General features: G+C 40.4%; 1 protein-coding gene across 12 annotated transcripts in view; it reads left to right on the top strand.

The window, feature by feature from the left end:
• LOC112223839 (eukaryotic translation initiation factor 3 subunit C-like) overlaps positions 1-19,981 on the top strand; it is an 80,137-nt gene that overhangs the window by 11,712 nt on the left and 48,444 nt on the right. For 9 of the 12 annotated variants that reach the window (XM_042305193.1, XM_042305191.1, XM_042305189.1 and 6 more), the window contains exons 2-7: positions 3,853-3,973; positions 4,059-4,124; positions 6,603-6,792; positions 6,882-7,007; positions 9,116-9,167; positions 9,586-9,698. In XM_042305193.1, coding sequence (XP_042161127.1) covers positions 3,873-3,973; positions 4,059-4,124; positions 6,603-6,792; positions 6,882-7,007; positions 9,116-9,167; positions 9,586-9,698 — 648 coding nt within the window. In that variant the 5' untranslated portion in view covers positions 3,853-3,872. Of the gene's footprint in view, positions 1-3,852; positions 3,974-4,058; positions 4,125-4,843; positions 4,947-6,602; positions 6,793-6,881; positions 7,008-8,594; positions 8,733-9,115; positions 9,168-9,585; positions 9,699-19,981 lie in introns of those variants that run through there. The other 3 variants (XM_042305187.1, XM_042305194.1, XM_042305195.1) reach the window with 3 other exon arrangements.

Raw genomic sequence — 19,981 nt, 5'->3', positions numbered from 1 at the left:
AGAACATATGAAAGCTGGTGGTTCCTTTTAACATGAGTCTTCAATTGTTCCCAGGTAAGAAGTTTTAGGTTGTAGTTATTATAGGACTATTTCTCTCTATACCATTTGTATTTCATATACCTTTGACTATTGGATGTTCTAATAGGTACTTTAGTATTGCCAGCCTAATCTCAGGAGATGATAGGCTTGAAGTCATAAACAGTGCAATGCTTCAAGCACAGCGAAGAGCTGCTGGCAAATGCAGGAAAGTGCGGTTTGAATGAATGCTTACGAGCCTGCTGCTGCCAACCACCGCTCAGTCAGACCGCCCTATCAAATCATAGACTTAATTATAATATAATAACACACAGAAATACGAGCCTTAGGTCATTAATATGGTCAAATCCGGAAACTATCATTTCGAAAACAAAACGTTTATTCTTTCAGTGAAATACGGAACCATTCTGTATTTTATCTAACGGGTGGCATCCCTAAGTCTAAATATTGCTGTTAGATTGCACAACCTTCAATGTTATGTCATAATTATGTACAATTCTGGCAAATTAATTACGGTCTTTGTTAGGACGAAATGGTCTTCACACAGTTCGCAACGAGCCAGGCGGCCCAAACTGCTGCATATACCCTGACTCTGCTTGCACAGAACGCAAGAGAAGTGACACAATTTCCCAGGTTAAAAGAAATTCATGTTAGCAGGCAATATTAACTAGAGGTCAATTGATTAATCGGAATGGCCAATTAATTAGGGCCGATTTCAAGTTTTCATAACAATCGGTAATCAATATTTGGAACGGTGGGTTAACTGCCTTGTTCAGGGGCAGAACGACAGATTTTTACCTTGTCGGCTAGGGGATTCATTTTTGCAACCTTCTGGTTACTGGTCCAACGCTCTAACCATCTGCCTTACATTACACTCCACGAGTAGCCTGCATGGCAGGCTGACTACCTGTTACGCGAGGGCAGCAAGAAGCCAAGGTAAGTTGCTAGCTAGCATTAAACTTATCTTATAAAAAACAATCAATCTTAACATAATCACTAGTTAACTACACATGGTTGATGATATTACTAGTTTATCAAGCGTGTCCTGTGTTGCATATAATCAATGCGGTGCCTGTTAATTTCTCATTGAATCACAGCCTACTTCGACAAACGGGTGATGATTTAACAAGCGCATTTGCGACAAAAGCACTGTCGTTGCACCAATGCACATAACCATAAACATCAATGCCTTTATTTAAAATCAATACACAAGTATATATTTTTAAACCTGCATATTTAGTTAATATAACCTGCTAACATGAATTTCTTATAACTAGGGAAATTGTCACTTCTCTTGCATTCCGTGCAAGCAGTCAGGGTATATGCAGCAGTTTGGGCCACCTGGCTCATTGCGAACTGTGTGAAGGCCATTTATTCCTAACAAAGGCCGTACATAATTATGACATAACATTGACGGTTGTACAATGTAACAGCAATATATGAAATATATATGAAATACAAATCGTATATAGAGAAATAGCCTTATAATTCCTATAATAACTACAACCTAAAACTTCTTACCTGGGATTATTGAAGACTCATGTTAAAAGGAACCACCAGCTTTCATATGTGCTCATGTTCTGAGCAAGGAACTTAAACATTAGCTTTCTTACATGGCACATATTGCACTTTTATTTTCTTCTCCAACACTTTGTTTTTGCATTATTTAAACCAAATTGAACATGTTTCATTATTTATTTGAGGCTAAATTTATTTTATTGATGTATTATTTTAAGTTAAAATAAGTGTTCATTTAGTATTGTTGTAATTGTCATTATTACAAATACATTTTAAAAATCGCCCGGTTAATCGGTATCAGCTTTTTTGGTCCTCCAATAATCGGTATCGGTATCGGCGTTGAAAAATCATAATCGGTCGACCTCTAATATTAACTAAATATGCAGGTTTAAAAATATATACTTGTGTATTGATTTTAAGAAAGGCATTGATGTTTATGGTTAGGTACAGTGCTTTTTTTGCGAATGCACTTGTTAAATCACCTGTTTGGCGAAGTAGGCTGTGATTCAATGATAAATTAACAGGCACTGCATCGATTATATGCAACGCAGGACAAGCTAGATAAACTAGTAATATCATCAACCATGTGTAGTTAACCTGTGATTATGTTACGATACGTTTAATGCTAGCTAGCACCTTACCTTGGCTCCTTCTTGCACTCGCATAACAGGTAGTCAGCCTGCCACGCAGTCTCCTCGTGGAGTGCAATGTAACGTAATCGTCCATAATCGGTGTTCAAAAATGCGATTACCGATTGTTATGAAAACTTGAAATCGGCCCTAATTAATTGGCCATTCCGATTAATCGGTCGACCTCTAGTTCAGATATAAATGTATACTCTGTAGAAAAAACATGCCTCTGATATATTTAATAAGGAATAACGTTGGCTCTATTAATGGAATTTCTATTTGCAACGTTCAAAAACTGTTAACATTACAAAACATATGAAAACATTTGGAGGCACAGAAAGAAAGGAAAATGGATAGAAAACAATTTATTGACTAAATCCTTCTTGCCACTACACTATATCACACCTGGTAAATAATTGGAGTTAATAAGGACCCAGTTACTCAAACTTGAGCACTTGGACCAGGACTTGAGCACTTGGACCAGGACTTGAGCACTTGGACAAGGACTTGAGCACATGAACCAGGACTCAAGGTTTAGTGACCAGTTCACCTAAAATATCAGTTCAAAAAGAGCAGTTAGTTCGTGAACAGCTCGTCACTAGCCTACACTTGAGCTGGGACGATAAACTGAAAAATATCAACACCGATCATTTATTTTAGGCATTTTGCTGATATTGTTCATTACGATAAGTAGCCTATACTAGAAATGTGTAGTTTGAAATTAAATGCATATGCTAATATAGGTGATTGTTAATGGGACAATTGATGGCTACAACCATCAAAGCAGCAGTAGTAGTTTAAAGGATCGTTTGAAAAAACATTGCACATTGTTATAAACTTATCGTTCTATTTACTGTTCTTGCATCAGTTCAGGCAGTTTATCGCCCAGCTCTGCTCATTTTAGCATTCACTGGCAAGTCTTCGACAAGGGCATTCGAGTCCTAGGAAAATACAAACAAGGTTTTGTTTTATTTGTCCCGATGCGATACCATGGACATAATTACGTTATATGATTTATGAATAACAAAATGATATAGATTGACTTTGTTCCGTCAGTTCAACACCTTTAATTATACTAGTCAATGCAAGCTGTTCGTCGTCAGTCATCCAACAGTAAATAGCCTATGCGCCTCGATTCCATTGCTGGCTATAGGCCTATGAAACACGCAAAAGAAAATAAATGAATGTGCTACAAAACCATAATTATGTCGATTTCAACTCCTCTTTACCACTTACGTTACACGTGATATGTACATTCACTCACAGGAAACAATGAAGAAGCATCATACTCTCCCTCCTCCGTGAAAATAAATTTGACTGCAGCCAACCACAACGCACAAAATTAACACAGGTGCCGAGAGGCGGGGCAGACTGACGAACCAGCAGTTTTTCCCTGTCATTGCTCGCTTTGTGACTGACAGGCACCTGTCCAATCAATAGATCACTAGAAGATGTATTTGGTTCATTCTATCTAGAAAAGGCTTTGCAGACTTTTCTGACTGGTGAATTGAATCTTTTAAATGAAATGAAGGCTTGTTAATTTATGAAATGGAAATAGCGCTTATGGAAAACACTTGGTTAAGAGAAAATGTTATTTGTCATTTCAAGTTGCTCCTTCGCACCATGTGTTTGAGCCCCATTATAAAATATCATGATTCCACCCCCACAGATTGACGGCAGTCTTCAGCAATGTCACGTTTCTTTGCCACCGGTTCCGACAGCGAGTCTGAGGATTCCTCGTTGTCTGATGAGATCACCCCTAAAGTACCCGGCACTACTTTTACCAAGCAGTCAGTACTACTTTCTCTCTCTGAAACCTCAGTCACTCTGACTGTTTTCACAGCTTTCTCACTTTTCCACATTTGTTCCTCGTAGGTCATTGCTGCTTCGTGACGATGAGGAAGACACCAAGAGAGTGGTGCGTAGTGCCAAGGACAAGAGGTCAGTCATTTACTCTACTTCCATTATCCATAGAACCATCTCCTTAGCCTTGTCCATGTGCTGTATAGCCAACTCCTATGGGGGCTTTTATGTCTGATGATAGGAGTTGGCAATACAGCATAGGCATAAACTGATCTGGGACCAGGCTACCACCCATAGGAGTTGGCTGTGCAACATAAAGATATCTGGGACTAGGCTACCATCCCCTGACTCTGATGCAGTCTTGTATGTGTTGGTATGCCTGCCCTGGACTATGCCATCTGCCCCAGGGGTTCCCAACCTATGGGGGGAGCGTAATACTTTTTTTTTGGTGCAATTCTCAGTTCTTTATACTAATCTAAAACGATGCAGAAATCCGCAATGCTTTAGGCTAGAAACAAGCTGTTTAACACCAGAGGAATATGAGACTGATGCACATGGGAATATCTTTCGTTTGTCTCTGACATTCAGAAGCTGAACTACGAGGAGTCAAAGAAATTAGACTTTTCTTGGGAAGTAAACTTAAACAATGTGTCACCCTGTCACTTTCAATTGATCAACTCACTTTTTGTAAAAGAGAATGTATAATTAAATTGAATGTTCATATAAATTATCATAATAAAACATATTTGGTAGCGGAATAACATTTGTGGAAATCGGATCTAGACTTTATTTTCCTTATCATTAAATAGCCTACCTAAAAGATGTCATGAGTCTATTTAAACTATGTACAATTGCAGGAAATGAGAGTTGGGACTAGAGGTCGACTGATTATGATTTTTCAATACCGATACCGATTATTGGAGGACAAAAAAATCCGATACCGATATGGCGTTGAAACAGGTTGGTGGTATTTTTTGATTTAGCCGTTGCTGACCCCATGCTTACATCTTTATCACAAATAAGACACCTTGCTTTCCCTGGTGCCAATTTCATGTAATAGTCCCACACTGGTGCTCTGCTTTTCTCTGCCATCTGTAAAACACACACACAACTCTGAAGTGACAATGATACTGAAGAGTCTGCTTAGGAGACAAATACTCTTAACTGTTTGAATAAAAATAGTTTAAGTTACCTGTGATGAATGTTGAAAACAAAAACTGTAATTTCTATATGCAGGAAATCCTATTTTAATAATGGACATGGTAAGAATTGACTACCAAAGTGCTAGTCATAATTCCCATAACACCTAGCAAAATTTGAAAAGCAGTTCCGTCATTAATTTATTCCATAGGATATTTTTAGATTCACTGTGTTTCATGTAGGCTTACACCACCTTGCCAATTTTATAACTGTAGATATCCATAGGACAAGGTAACTGATCAATATTGGCTAAATATAAGCAAAGATCTTTTTTTTGTAGAGTGGATTTATGAAAATATGTTGACAAACGTTCTCCTAGTGAGATTTACACGGGTATCAAAACGACGAGGCGGTTTAAGCCTGCACGAAACACAGACCTTATTTGAAGTAGATCAAGACATTCTCTATGGAAGACATGAACAGTAAAATAACGAAGGAACCCCTTTCAAGTTCAGCCGCAAGGTATTACAGGAATTATAACGCGCCGACTATTTCTCTCTAAACCATATACCTTTGACTATTATGAGCCTGCTGCTGCCTACCACCCCTCAGTCAGACTGCTCTATCAAATATCAAATCATAGACTTAACTATAATAGACACACAGAAATACGAGCCTTAGGTCAAATCCGGGAACTATCACCTCGAAAACAAAATGTTTATTCCGTTCCATATTTTATCTAACGGATGGCATCCCTAAGTCTAAATATTGCTGTTACATTGCACAACCTTCAATGTTATGTCATAATTACGTAGAATTCGGGCAAATTAGTTCGCAAAGAGACAGGCGGCCCAAACTGTTGCATATACCCTGACTCTGCGTGCAATGAACGCAAGAGAAGTGACACAATTTCACCTGGTTAATATTGCCTGCTAACCTGGATTTCTTTGAGCTAAATATGCAGGTTTAAAAAGATATACTTGTGTATTGATTTTAAGAAAGGCATTGATGTTTATGGTTAAGTACACATTGGAGCAACGACAGTCGTTGATTGATTGTTTTTTATAAGATAAGTTTAATGCTAGCTAGCAACTTACCTTGGCTTACTGCATTCGCGTAACAGGCAGGCTCCTCGTGAGGCAGGTGGTTAGAGTGTTGACTGTAAGGTTGCAAGATTGGATCCCCCGAGCTGACAAGGTAAAAATCTGTCGTTCTGCCTCGTTCCTAGGCCGTCATTGAAAATAAGAATGTGTTCTTAACTGACTTTCCTAGTAAATAAAGATTAAATAAAGGTGAAAACTTGAAATCGGCCCTAATTAATCGGCTATTCCGATTAATCAGTCGACCTCTAGTTGGGACACACACACACACACACTTATTTTCCTATGTCCCTCAAATTAAACAAAATCAAACTGGTGTTGTATTTAATGTCGGCTATCTCAATAAACAATCATTAAAAAAAAGATGATGTTCTAGGTTCGAGGAGCTAACTAACCTAATCAAGACGATCCGCAACGCCATGAAGATCCGAGATATGTCCAAGTGTCTGGAGGAGTTTGAGCAGCTATGCCGAGCATTCCTCAAAAGCAAGACTATAGTGGATAAGGAAGGGATGCCTCCCTTCTACATCCGTCTTCTGTCCGACCTAGAAGACTTTTTAAATCAGGTAAACATTCACAGTTCACACGGTTTCTATTAAGACACACACTCCTACCACTATGGCTAAGCACGATGATGGTTAATGTTTCCCTACAGCTTTGGGAGGACAAAGAAGGCAAGAAGAAGATGAACAAGAACAACGCCAAAGCACTCAGCACCCTGCGGCAGAAGATCCGCAAGTACAACAGGGACTACGAGACGGAGATTGCCAGCTACAAGGAGGTGAGGCTTTTCGCTATGACAACACAGGATGGTCGATTCTTAGTAATCTGTTGTTGTTGTTTTTTAGCAAATAACACTTACCAATAAGGAACGCACATATAAAGCAACATTAAATAATCCAAATATGCGTTCTGTTTTGGCAACATTTTTGTAACCTTTTTGAGTCAATCACCCGGGGAACGTGGAAATCGAATGCATGAGAGTGAATGAGAGCTTCAACGGTGTCGCGAGCATATAGTGTGTCAAATTAGGAAGCAAGTCTAATGTTCATATCTCTATGCGGAGCAATGCTGGTCAAATTTCCGGATAAATTGTGGTGATCAATAGTTATTTATCGCAATATTATTTTGAAAAATATTATATCGGTACTTTGACTCCAATTATCGATAAATTAATTAAATGCTAGCGTTAGTTGGCTGTACCTGCACCAACACTTGGGTATATTTGATCCTGTACCTTGTTCTCCGTCTTCTTAAATAGTGAGCCATCACGTTTTCAGCAATTTTATTTCCATGGCTGATCAAAACTCATTTTCTTATTCTCTTTCTTGTCTCTGAAGCAGACAAATAGTGAGCAATATGTTTGGAATATCAAATATAATAAATTGTCAGATTATACTGTTTGTGCATTGCTACCTGTGTAATTGTAGATAATAGGCAGAATCTACCACACACCCAAAACCGATAAGTGGAGGTGCTGGAGGCAAAATGCTAAACTGAAAAAATAGGAAAAGGTCTCTGCACACTTCCAGTCCTATTTTACTACTGTCTACATTGTATAATAATAGTGAAGACATCAAAGCAACACACATTTTTATTTATTTTATCTTTATTTTACAAGGCAAGTCAGTTAAGAACAAATTCTTATTTTCAATGACGGCCAGTGGGTTAACTGCCTGTTCAGGGGCAGAACGACAGATTTGTACCTTGTCAGCTCGGGGATTCGAACTTGCAACCTTTCGGTTACTAGTCCAACGCTCTAACCACTAGGCTACCCTGCCGCCCCTACATGGAATCATGTAGTAACCAAAAACGTGTTAAACAAATATTTTATATTTGAGATTATTCAAAGTAGCCACCCATTGCCTTAACTGACAAGAGTGTGCAAAGCTGTCATCTGTAAGGTTCCTTGAGCAAGGAATTTCAAACAGTCAGACACTAGAAACTTTCATTTTTTTCCATAGACACTTTCTTTTATCTACAGGTCTGTTAATAACACACTGTTGTACTATTGTTCAGAGATATTTATATTCAGGAATATTTAACTATTCTGACACATTTTATTCCATAGACACTTTTACATGTCTGTTCTCAGCAGACACTTTTTGCATTGTGGTTTACTTTCAGAAGCAAGAATAAAGGTTTATTTGTGTGCTGAAAAAGCTCTGTTGGCATTTCTTCAAGGTGTTTCAATGCATTCTATTTGAACATCAAGTGCTGACAACATACAGAAGAGCTGTGTGCCACAGATTTTCTTCTACTTGTGTAGTAGTAGTAGTACAGTCTAATCTAATTTACTCCACTCTGAGACATCCCAGAATCTGGTTTCATTTTATTAACAAGATAAATAAACTCTACTGGTTCACAGTGCACACAGAACTGAGTCTGCATCCAAGAATCCTCATCCTTGCAGCCATGATGCCGAATGCATTCTGACTCTCCGACAACGAGAGTGGTAGTTCCAGGTACACCCAGTTTTATTGAGCTGGACACCTGTGAATTCGAGGTAATGAGAATATATGTCATATACAGTGGGGAGAACAAGTATTTGATACACTGCAGATTTTGCAGGTTTTCCTAATTACAAAGCATGTAGAGGTCTGTCATTTTTATCATAGGTACACTTCAACTGTGAGAGACGGAATATAAAACAAAAATCCAGAAAATCACATTGTATGATTTTTAAGTAATTAATTTGTCTAGCCACTTCTACAAAGTGTTGACTCTGGTGTGAATACGTATGTAAATCAGAATTCACTTCGTTGTAAGACGTCCCCCGTGTATTTTCGGCTTAATGCATCTTTCCCAAGACACTCTGAGCCAGTGTGAGATGCTTAGTTCCTACTAATGGCTTCGTGGTATAATAGCAATATTTTCTCTCTCTTTCAGAACCCAATGGTCTCTGCGGATGAGGAGGATGAGAAGGATGAGGTTGAATCGGGTGAGTTTCTTACCATGCCTTTTCATTACACGTCGATCTATGTCTACATTGAATGCCATTAATGAAAGACTCAAACGTCTGCTTAGGTAATTTGGGCTCATAGTAAAGAAAGTAGCCTTGCCAATCCATTAGAGCCAATAGGGCAGGAGCCTCCCTCCTGTTTCGATATAGAGGCAGCTTGATGTACAAGTATACCCCCTGGACAGGAGGCTATTCTATTGCAGGGACTTACCCCCAATCAATCTCTTTAGTGCCGAGTGCCAAGCAGAGACGCATCGGGTCCCATTTTAAGAGTCTTTGGGGATTGACTCTCCACCATTACAATCTCAGGATGACATTGATGCATTCATTCTATGGACTAGCCACTGTTTTAACTGCTGTTTCTTTTAGAATCACCCATCTTCCTTGATGTCTGTAGGGGTGTCGTCAGATAGTGATGACGAGCCGGGAGACGCCAAGAGCTTCCTGAAGAAGAAACCGGCCGCCGAGGCACTTCTGCCGGACAGCAGCAAGTTCCTGATGGGAGCAGCGGTAAGATGGCGGACGCGCTCAGTGGCTCTGTTGTAGTGCACAGTTAACTTACTCAGGGTAGCCTAGTGGTTAGAGCGGTGGACTTGTAACCGAAAGGTTGCAAGTTCAAATCCCCGAGCAGGTAAACCCACTGTTCCTAGGCCGTCATTGAAAATAAGAATTTGTTCTTAACTAGCTTGACTAGTTAAATAAAGGTTAAAAAAAATTATAATAATACGTTTAGTAAGCTAGAAATGTGCCATTTTATCTATTTTTGTCAAGCCTTCTCCCACCGACAGTCAATTTCATTGTCTACCATCACTTTAAAGGGGCAGTGCAGTCTAAAACATGATTTTCATAATTTATGATATTTCCACAATGGGGGAAATAACACTGACATTTAGAATATGATAATGCCCTTTTTGTGTAAAAGTTATGCTTATTTTTTTACATCTCGAATTTCATCCTCTTCAAGTGGAATGTAACTTTTGGCCCACCTCATAACGACACAAGACGATCTGATTATAATAGATCAATGACCATATCCTCCTACTTCTGCCAGTCCCACCCGGTCAAATTGGTATTCCTCATTGTTGACATGCATAGGAGAGGTAGCTAGTTATGCACGGCCAAAAGCAAGGGTTTTTGCAGTAGCTGGCTGCAATGCAGCAAGTATTTCTTTGCACTGTCTTCCATCATAGCAATCACTTCGTCTGATTTGGCTTTGATTTTATTTCACTCACTCAAGTGCCATAGAAATGAAGATCGAACCTGAGCATATGCACCGCACACTTCAAGGTAGCTAGCCAGTGGATTTAGCAGCTTTCATCCTCTATAAAGGGACATAAAGGGCATCCGGCAGTGGCAGCAAGCATTCAAGAAGTCTATTATTCTATCTAGCTATTATCCTTCAATATGACGGTCTTGATATTGTGGCTCTGCTGCTAGTGAGCTAACGTTAGCTAGCTAGCTACTAGCCTCGACCACAACGTGGATAGCTAGCTAGCTAGCTACTGACCTGATGTGACATTTGTATTTACATGGGTACCTTTAGCTAGCTACATAAAAAGTCATGTCAAAATTGCTTTCTGTAAGTAGGCAGACGTTGCATCTGACAAACTATACTGAAAAAAAACATGAACGCAAAAATGTAAATTATTTTACTGAGTTACAGTTCATATAAAAATAAATGAATTAGGCCCTAATCTATGGATTTAAAATGACTTGGAATACAGATATTCATCTGTTGGTCACAGGCGTGCATCAGAAAACCAGTCAGAATCTGGTGTGACCACAATTTGCCTCATGCAGCGCAACACATTGTCACGTTTTATCAAGGTGGGTGGAATCAGGCGCAGAGAGCAGGTTTCAGTGATTCGAACAGTTTATTCTCCGGCGCACAAAAAACACGGTCAACCCAACACACAGGGTGAATAATCCAACACAGGATCAAAATAGACCGGAGAATAAAACACAATTGCTACACCAAATGACACGAATACAAAAACAATCCTGCACAAAACAAGGGCGGGACAACCTACTACATATAAGGACGTTAATTAAACTAAAATACACACAGGTGAAACTAATAAGACAAAACCAACAGACAAACGAAAAAGGGATCGGTAGTGGCTAGTAGGATGGTGACGAAGACCGCCGAGCACCGCCCGAATAGGCAGGAGAGCCAACTTCGGCGGAAGTCGTGACACACATCTCCTTTGCAATGAGTTGATCAGGCTGTTGATTCTGACCTATGGAGTGTTGTCCCACTTCAATGGCTGTGCGAAGTTGCTAGATATTGTCGGGAGCACAGTGTCGTACACGTTGATCCAGAGCATCCCAAACATGCTCAATTGGTGACATATCTAGTGAGTATGCAGGCCCTCGAAGAACTGGGACATTTTCGGCTTCCAAGAATTGTGTACAGATCCTTGCAATGTGGGGCCATGCATTATCATGCTGAAACATCAGGTGATGGCGCGGATGAAAGGCACGACAATGGGCCTCAGGATCTTGTCACGGGAGCTTTGTGCATTCAAATTTCCATCGATAAAATGCAATTGTCCATCGCTTATGCCTTTCAATACCATAACCCCAACGGCGCTATGGGGCAATCTGTTCACAAAGTTGATATCAACTGCTCACCCACACAATGTCATACACGTGATCCATTCTGGGATTTAGCTAGCTAATGTTAGCTAGTAAGTAGCTAGCTTCGACTGCAATTAGCTGGGATACTGACATTGACATTTAGCTATATTTGTGACTCTGGCATTGCTTTGTTATGTACAGGTACCTAGGTGAATGCATGTCACATCAAATTCAAAAATACGCTGAAGGTAGCTTACTGGATCCCCAACCTAGGGATAGTATAGGCTGACAGTTTATGCTGCAAAGTTTACATTGTTGGAGGCAAAAGAAGCTCTGCATAAAATATTAATGCATTGCTAAGTTTATAGAACCGTGGTTACGTGCGTAACTTCCGATAGCCCCTAAATGCGGTTGTGATAAACAGTGCTCTACGTTTTTCTTCTGCAATGTGTCTCTAACTTCTGCTTTTTGGAGCTACAGTGGGGCAAAAAAGTATTTAGTCAGCCACCAATGCAAGTTCTCCCACTTAAAAAGATGAGAGTCCTGTAATTTTCATCATAGTTACACTTCAACTATGACAGACAAAATGAGATTTTTTTTCTCCAGAAAATCACATTGTAAGATTTTTAATTAATTAATTTGCAAATTATGGTGGAACATAAGTATTTGGTCACCTACAAACAAGCAAGATTCCTGGCTCTCACAGACCTGTAAACTTCTTTAAGAGGCTCCTCTTTCCTCCATTCGTTACCTGTATTAATGGCACCTGTTTGAACTTGTTATCAGTATAAAAGACACCTGTCCACAACCTCAAACAGTCACACTTCAAACTCCACTATGGCCAATTAGCAATAACAATTTTTATGCCTCCACATTCTATAATCTAAAGGTAAGTGTGCAGTGAATATTCTGTTTCAATCTAGCACATTTTGGTATGGATATGAAAGTGATTCAATGTGATGCATCTCATATTTTGGACGGGTTCCCTGGTTACCCCAGAACTCGTGGTGGATCCGAAGGATCCTACAGCCCTGATAGCCCCAGAACTATCTGACTAAGCTCCTTTATAGGCCAGATGCCTGTAATGACTACCAATGTCTTCTATTAATCATACAGCCAATCACAGAGACGAGTAGCCCCTGTACATTAATAATTCCTACTGTCTTTCAAAGGGCATGGTTTAGCCACAATGTGTACTGAAAAAGTTATATTGCACATTTCTGTCAATTTTGCTGCGAACTAACCAACTCTCGGTTAACAAATGGTTACATTTGTTCTAAATAGATTAAAATAACGTAACTAGGGCTGTTGCGGTGACTGTATTACCGCCACACTGGCGTTCACGAGTCATGAAGGCAGTCAAATTCGGGCTCCCGAATGGTGCAGCTGTCTAAGGCACTGCATCTGTGCTAGAGGCGTCACTACAGACAATTGCTCGATTCCAGGTTGTATCACAACTGGCTGTGATTGGGAGTCCCATAGGGCAGCGCACAATTGGCCCAGCGTCATCCGGGTTAGGGTTTTGCCGGGGTAGGCCGTCATTATAAATTACAATTTGCCTAGTTAAATAAAATTGTAAAAATCCATGCGACCGTTTAGTCATAGTAATTAGACTTCTCCAAGCTCTGATACTGCTGATGGTCAATAGTAGCCTACCAAACTGCACCACTCTATTGTCCCTCTAATCGCTCTGAAATCAATGCAAATGTAATCGAAAATCAAAACAATTCATGAAAGCCCATGAGCGCATGTTACGCAACATTTTTATACTGCCCGATCAAGCAAAAAGGCAGTAACTGCTCATTTGGTTGAAAATTTGTTGTCATTTTTTTCTACAATAAAAACATGCTTAATCAGGTGGACAAGTATCCTACCTCAGTGTTTTGGAGAAAATGGGGGTCATGTTAAAAGTAACAGCATAAAGTTACTGTGAAACCAATGTAAATGAAAGCCATTTTTCTCAATCCAACGTTATGAGCAGTTACTGCGTTTTTGCATGGTAGAGCAGTATAGGCTATGCAATTGCGCAAGAGTGATGGCCTCTATTAAAAAGAAGATCCCATCAGCAATCTATAGGCTAGGCCTACTATTTATTAATCAACTTTCCTAATATTAAGCACATTGCTTATCTTTACAACAGGAGTATAGCCTACACGGTTGGCATGAACATGTACCACGGGAAAAGCATCATCCAGTCGCTATTTAAGTGCATAGATGACATGTATTTTTTCCCCCGCTGCCCCTGTTTCGGGACAGATGCATGATAATGGTCCATTCTAAATCAAAATAAATTTCACACATTATTTAGTATGTGTAAAGACAAGATTAAATAAAGAGTAGTCTGGTGACAATATTAGCCAATTAACCAACAATGCAGTTTTAAGAAAATACCTTTAAAAAAAAAAGTAACAAGTAACTAAAGAGCTGCAGTATAAAAAAAATAGCGAGGCTATATACAGGGGGTACCGGTTAGTCGGGGCAATTAATATGTACATGTAGGTAGAGTTATTAAAGTGACTATGCATAGATGATAACAGAGTAGCAGCATAAAAGAGGGCGGGGGGGCAATGCATATAATCTGGGTAGCCATTTGATTAGATGTTCAGGAGTCTTACTGGCTTGTGGAAACTATTTTAGAAGCCTCTTGTACCTAGGCTTGGCGCTCCAGTACCGCTTTCTGTGCGGTAGCAGAGAGAACAGTCTATGACTAAGGTGGCTGGAGTCTTTGACCATTTTTAGGGCCTTCCTCTGACACCGCCTGGTATACAGGTCCTGGATGGCAGGAAGCTTGGCTCCTGTGATGTACTGGGCTGTACGCACTACCCTCTGTAGTGCCTTGCGGTCGGATGGCAAGCAGTTGCCATACCAGGGAGGGATGCAACCAGCCAGGATGCTCTCGATGGTGCAGCAGTAGAAGCTTTTGAGGATCTGAGGACCCCTGACAAATCTTTTCATTCTCCTGAGGGGGAATAGGTTTTGTCGTGCTGTCTTCAACTTTCTTGGTGTGCTTGTACCATGTTAGTTTGTTGGTGATGTGGACACCAAACTTGATGCTCTCAACCTGCTCCACTGCAGCCCCGTCAATGAGAATGGGGGTGTGCTCAGTCCTCCTTTTCCTGTAGTTGACAATCATCTCATTTGTCTTGATCACGTTGAGTGGGAGGTTGTTGTCCTTGCACCACACAGTCCCTATAGGCTGTCTTGCCGGTGATCAGGCCTACCACTGTTGTCACTGTGAAAGGGCAGTGTGGAGTGCAATAGAGATTGCATCACCTGTGGATCTGTTAGGGCGGTATGCAAATTGGAGTGGGTCTAGGGTTTCTGGGATAATAGTGTTGATGTGAGCCAGCCTTTCAAAGTACTTCATGGCTACAGATGTGAGAGCTATGGCTCAGTAGTAATTTAATCAGGTTACCTTAGTGTTCTTGGGCACAGGGCCTATGGTGGTCTGCTTGAAACATGTTGGTATAACAGACTCAGACAGGGAGTTGTTGAAATTGTCAGTGAAGACACTTGCCAGTTGGTCAGCGCATGCTCAGGGTACACGTCCTGGTAATCTGTCTGGCCCTGCAGCCTTGTGAATGTTGACCTGTTTTACGGTCTTACTCACATCGGCTGCGGAGAGCGTGATCACACAGTCGTCCATAACAGCTGATGCTCTCATGCATGTTTCAGTATTACTTGCCTCACAGGGAGCAAAGAAGTGATTTAGTTTGTCTGGTTGACTTGTGTCACTTAGCAGCTCTCGGCTGAGCTTCCCTTTGTAGTCTAATCGTTTGCAAGCCCTGCCACATTTGCCGAGCGTCGGAGCTGGTTGGAGTATGTACGTACAGTCACTGTGGGGCTGACGTCATTGATGCACTTATTGATGAAGCCAGTGACTGATGTGGTGTACTCCTCATTGGCATCGTAAGAATCACAGAACATATTCCAGTCTGTGCTAGCAAAGCAGTCCTATAGTTTAGCATCTGCTTCATCTGACCACTTTTTTTACAGACCGAGTCACTGGTGCTTCCTGCTTTAATTTTTGCTTGTAAGCAGGAATCGGGAGGATCGAAAAATGGTCAGATTGCCAAATGGAGGGGAGAGCATTGTTCGTGTCTCTGTGTATGGAGTAAAGATGCTCTTGATTTTTTTCCCCCTCTGGTTGCTCATTTAACATGCTGGTAAAAATGAGCTAAAACTGATTTGAGTTTCTCTGCATTAAAGTCCCCGGGCCGCTAGGAGCGCAGCCTCTGGATGAGTGTTTTCCTGTTTACTTATGGCCGTATACGGCTCATTGAGAGCGGTCTTAGTGCCAGCATCGGTTTGTGGTGGTAAATGGACAGCTACGAAAAATACAGATAAACTCTCTAGGAAGACAGTGTGGTCTACAGCTTATCAGGAGATACTCTACCTCAGGCGAGCAAAACCTTGAGACTTCCTTTGATATTGTGCTCCAGCTGTTGTTTACAAACATAAATAGACTGCCACCCCTTGCCTTACCAGAGGCTGCTTTTCTGTCCTGCCGGTACAGTGTATAACCCGCCAGCTGTATGTTATTTATGTCATCGTTCAGCCACAACTCTGTGAAGCATAAGATATTCGTTTTTAATGTCCCATTGGTAGGATATATATGCTTTTAGTTTGTCTGTTTTATTATCCAGCGATTGTACGTTGCCCAATAATACCGATGGCAAAGTCAGATTAGCCACTCTTCGCCTGATCCTCACAAGGCAACCCAATTTCCTTCCACAAAACCTCACAAGGCAACCCAATCTCCTTCCACAAAACCTCTGTCTCTTTCTCCTGCAAATTACGGGGATGAGGGCCTGTTAGGGTGTTTGGAGGAAATCCGTCTCGTCCAACTCATTAAAGAAAAATTATTAGTCCAATTCAAGGTGAGTAATCGCTGTTCTGATGTCCAGAAGCTCTTTTCTGTCATAAGAGATGGAAGCAGTAACATTATGTACAAAATCATTTAAAAACGATGCGGAAAAAACAAACACAATAGCACGGTTGGTTAAGAGCCCATAAAATGGCAGCCATCCTCTCTGGCGCCATTATTGTGAATGATGCCCGATATAAGGCCAGAAACAACGCCTTTTTTGAATCATAGTCGCACACCTCATGTAGCCTAGCTCATAGGCCTATGTTTTAATAAGGTTTGTATCGTAAACTAAAGTGGCCAAATAACTTCTTAAATGTAAGCACGTTAATCCACTTTAGAAGGGGTGTAAGCGCCTAACTGGCAAACATAAGCAGCATGTGAGTTTCAAGTTTGGGGAAGATATTTTTCACCATAAAAACCTTTATAATAAAAGCATTACACCTTTTTATAATAAAAGCATTACATGCATAGTTGCATTTGCTGTCACTTTTGATAATGGTGTTTTCTGCTAATGGAACATTCGTGTTTATAGCCTACTGCCATGTGCACATTGCTTCTTTTATAATGTGAAGAAATTGCCTAATAGTTTATCAACGTTTAAAGCTGAACGTTCTGATCTGTTGCGTCAGCCACATTGTGTAAAAAAAAATATTTAAAAAATTGATGCTAGTGGTTGTATTAATGTGGGATCTTTCACATCCCACAACTGTCCCAGACTTTGGAATATTTATTTCTCGCACAGAATAGGTCAACTTTTGTACTATGGGGGATAGTAGATTGACATAGGCTAGTGCTTTTGCTGTTCCTTAGGCCTACTAATCTTGTTGGCTGACCAAAAGTAAATGTGCGCAATTCTTCCAATATCTTCAGAATGTACCTCAGAATTAGATAAGGACGTGCGCTGTTGCGTCCCCGAAGTGTCTGTCTTCACTTGTAGCCTGTGAGAAAACCCAAACACTTGATGGAAAGCCATGTGAGTGAGAGGTGCTTCGGAGCACGCAGCGCTCAGGGAAAAGGGCATAACACAGCACTCCAGGCCAAGGGCATAACACAGCACTCCAGGCCAAGGGCACAACGGCCACACAATTCGAGGCATTTTCAAGTGCTTGTCAAATTGTGAATGAGAGAATATTGGCGTGTGTACAGCCTGCGTAAAAAAACAAAGCAGAGCTCATGCCTTTCAAGCAACTTTTTTCAAAATGTCAGAGTCGCATCATGCAGCCTTACAATGTATTAAAAATCACATATAGCCCAATGTTTGTAGAACACTGTTCTATACATCAATAAATCTAAATGAAGCATATAGCACTATCTATTTCTTTGTTAACCGCTCAACACAGAATAGCCTCATCTGCGCACGCCCTCAAATCATTTGAGAATATCCTTTCTTTTTTTATCCAGCTTTGTTCAATTGTATTCTTCATACTAGAAAATAATGCCACGGAATTCTAAGCAAATCTTGTCTGCTAAATGAACTAGTGTAGCCCACAGCCATTTGGCTATTGTTCTTCTGTAATAGACTATATTTTCTTCATATCATGCTTCTTTAGACCTGTCTAAATTAATAGATTTATTGTGAAGGTGTAGGCTATTTTACATGGATTTTTAAAATGTAGATGTTCGAAGTCTGCATCAGTGGCTTGTAGGCTATGTATGGAAGCCAGGAGATGCTAAATGTGTTTGCTAATTAACGGTCAATTACCGTGAGACCGACAGTTTATTTGCTTGACAATCACCGGCTGACTAAATTTTGTGACCTCCACAGCCCTCCCAAGGTCCCCGCAGGAGGCCTTTTGGTAGGCCGTCATTGTAAATAAGAATTTGTTCATAACTAACTGACTTGCCTAGTTAAATAAAGGTTCCATTTAAAAAAGCCCTAAACGTGACCAACAGAAAATATGATGCGTGCATACAAGGAACTGACATTGAAACATGCAACAGTAGCAAGCCAATCCTCTCACAGCCCCCCCAAAATGCTATGTTATTGAACATACTTCTCTAATGAAGCAACCAATATAAAACATAATTTCAAACATTTTTCCAAAATGCTATTCCCGGGAAAATACCATTCTAAATAGCGCACCTGATGCATGTGGTTCCATGTGTGACAGAGCTGAAAATCTCCAACGTAGAAAGAGGAGGAGTCTAAAGATTAGGTGGTGGGTGATGCGCTCGTAGCCTTGCCTATTGTATTGCCCATGCACTTCAATTAATAAAAATAGTAGCAATATCAAGCTGAGATCCTCCTATTTGTTAATTGTGGCAATCAAAACTATGTTTTTAACATGCGATTGTATTTAGTATTGTTGCGCAATGACTGTGCTTATAAGAACACGTTTCACTCCAGCAGCATCCAGCTGTTTGAGAGCTGCGTTGTCCAACAGGTGATATCGTTCTGCTCATAGCCTACTAGGCTCTGTAGCATATCCTGTGTGTGTTTGATAAATGAGCTGTATGACGAACTAACGAATATACACGCACCAATTGAATTCCACTCCATTTTGCTAATTCACCCATTGTCCGATAAGCATGAGCGGTCAACAGTTAATCGTCAACATCCCTAATACAGACCCACGGTTGTTCTGCTATGGGGGCAAAAGTTCTATATTACCTTTATATTTATATCTATATTACCTCAGAGAGCGTAGTAGTTGAACCATGACCTATAACCGATTTTTAGTAGGAATTGCCAATGGGTAGGGGCTATGGGTCTATCTGCAATTGACTGTATGACTACTTGAAAACACATTTGTAGTGTGTGTAGGGGCAGTGGTCAACAACCATCCTCCTGGAGATCTATTCTCCGGTAGATTTTCACCCAACCATCACAAATCACAACAGATTCTGCCAAACAAGTTGTTGTTGAGAAGCTACTTGTAATTGTGTGTTTGCAATACTAACTCTTCCGCCTTTCCTGTCATGGGATGAGGTTATAGTAATGTCAGTGTTCGAGCATGCTGGTGAGGACAATGTAAATTAAACCACTACTTTTTTACTTCATACCATCGAGGACAACTATGCTGCTGCTCTACATTTTAGACCTATCTGATTATGTTTAGCTAACACCCTCTTGCTTTCTCTATGGTCTTTCCTCTCACAGGGACACCTTCCAGAGCTTGAGCACATCTAAAACAATAACTGGAAAAGACACTTGCATGCTATGATTTATGATTTAGACTTTCTTTATAACCTTGTCTACGATCTGGTCCTGCATCTTCTGGCGACCCACTGCATCTTCTGACGACCTATTGAAAACAGTACAACAATGATACTGCAAATTAAGATGCATGATATATGCCTTTTTTAGTTTTGATGACAAAATTAATCCTACATGTTTGTCGAA

Source organism: Oncorhynchus tshawytscha, linkage group LG24, assembly GCF_018296145.1.
Source record: "Oncorhynchus tshawytscha isolate Ot180627B linkage group LG24, Otsh_v2.0, whole genome shotgun sequence".
Lineage (NCBI taxonomy): Eukaryota > Metazoa > Chordata > Actinopteri > Salmoniformes > Salmonidae > Oncorhynchus > Oncorhynchus tshawytscha.
Note: the sequence above shows the minus strand (reverse complement) of the source record. Positions and strands in the feature narration are given on the sequence as shown.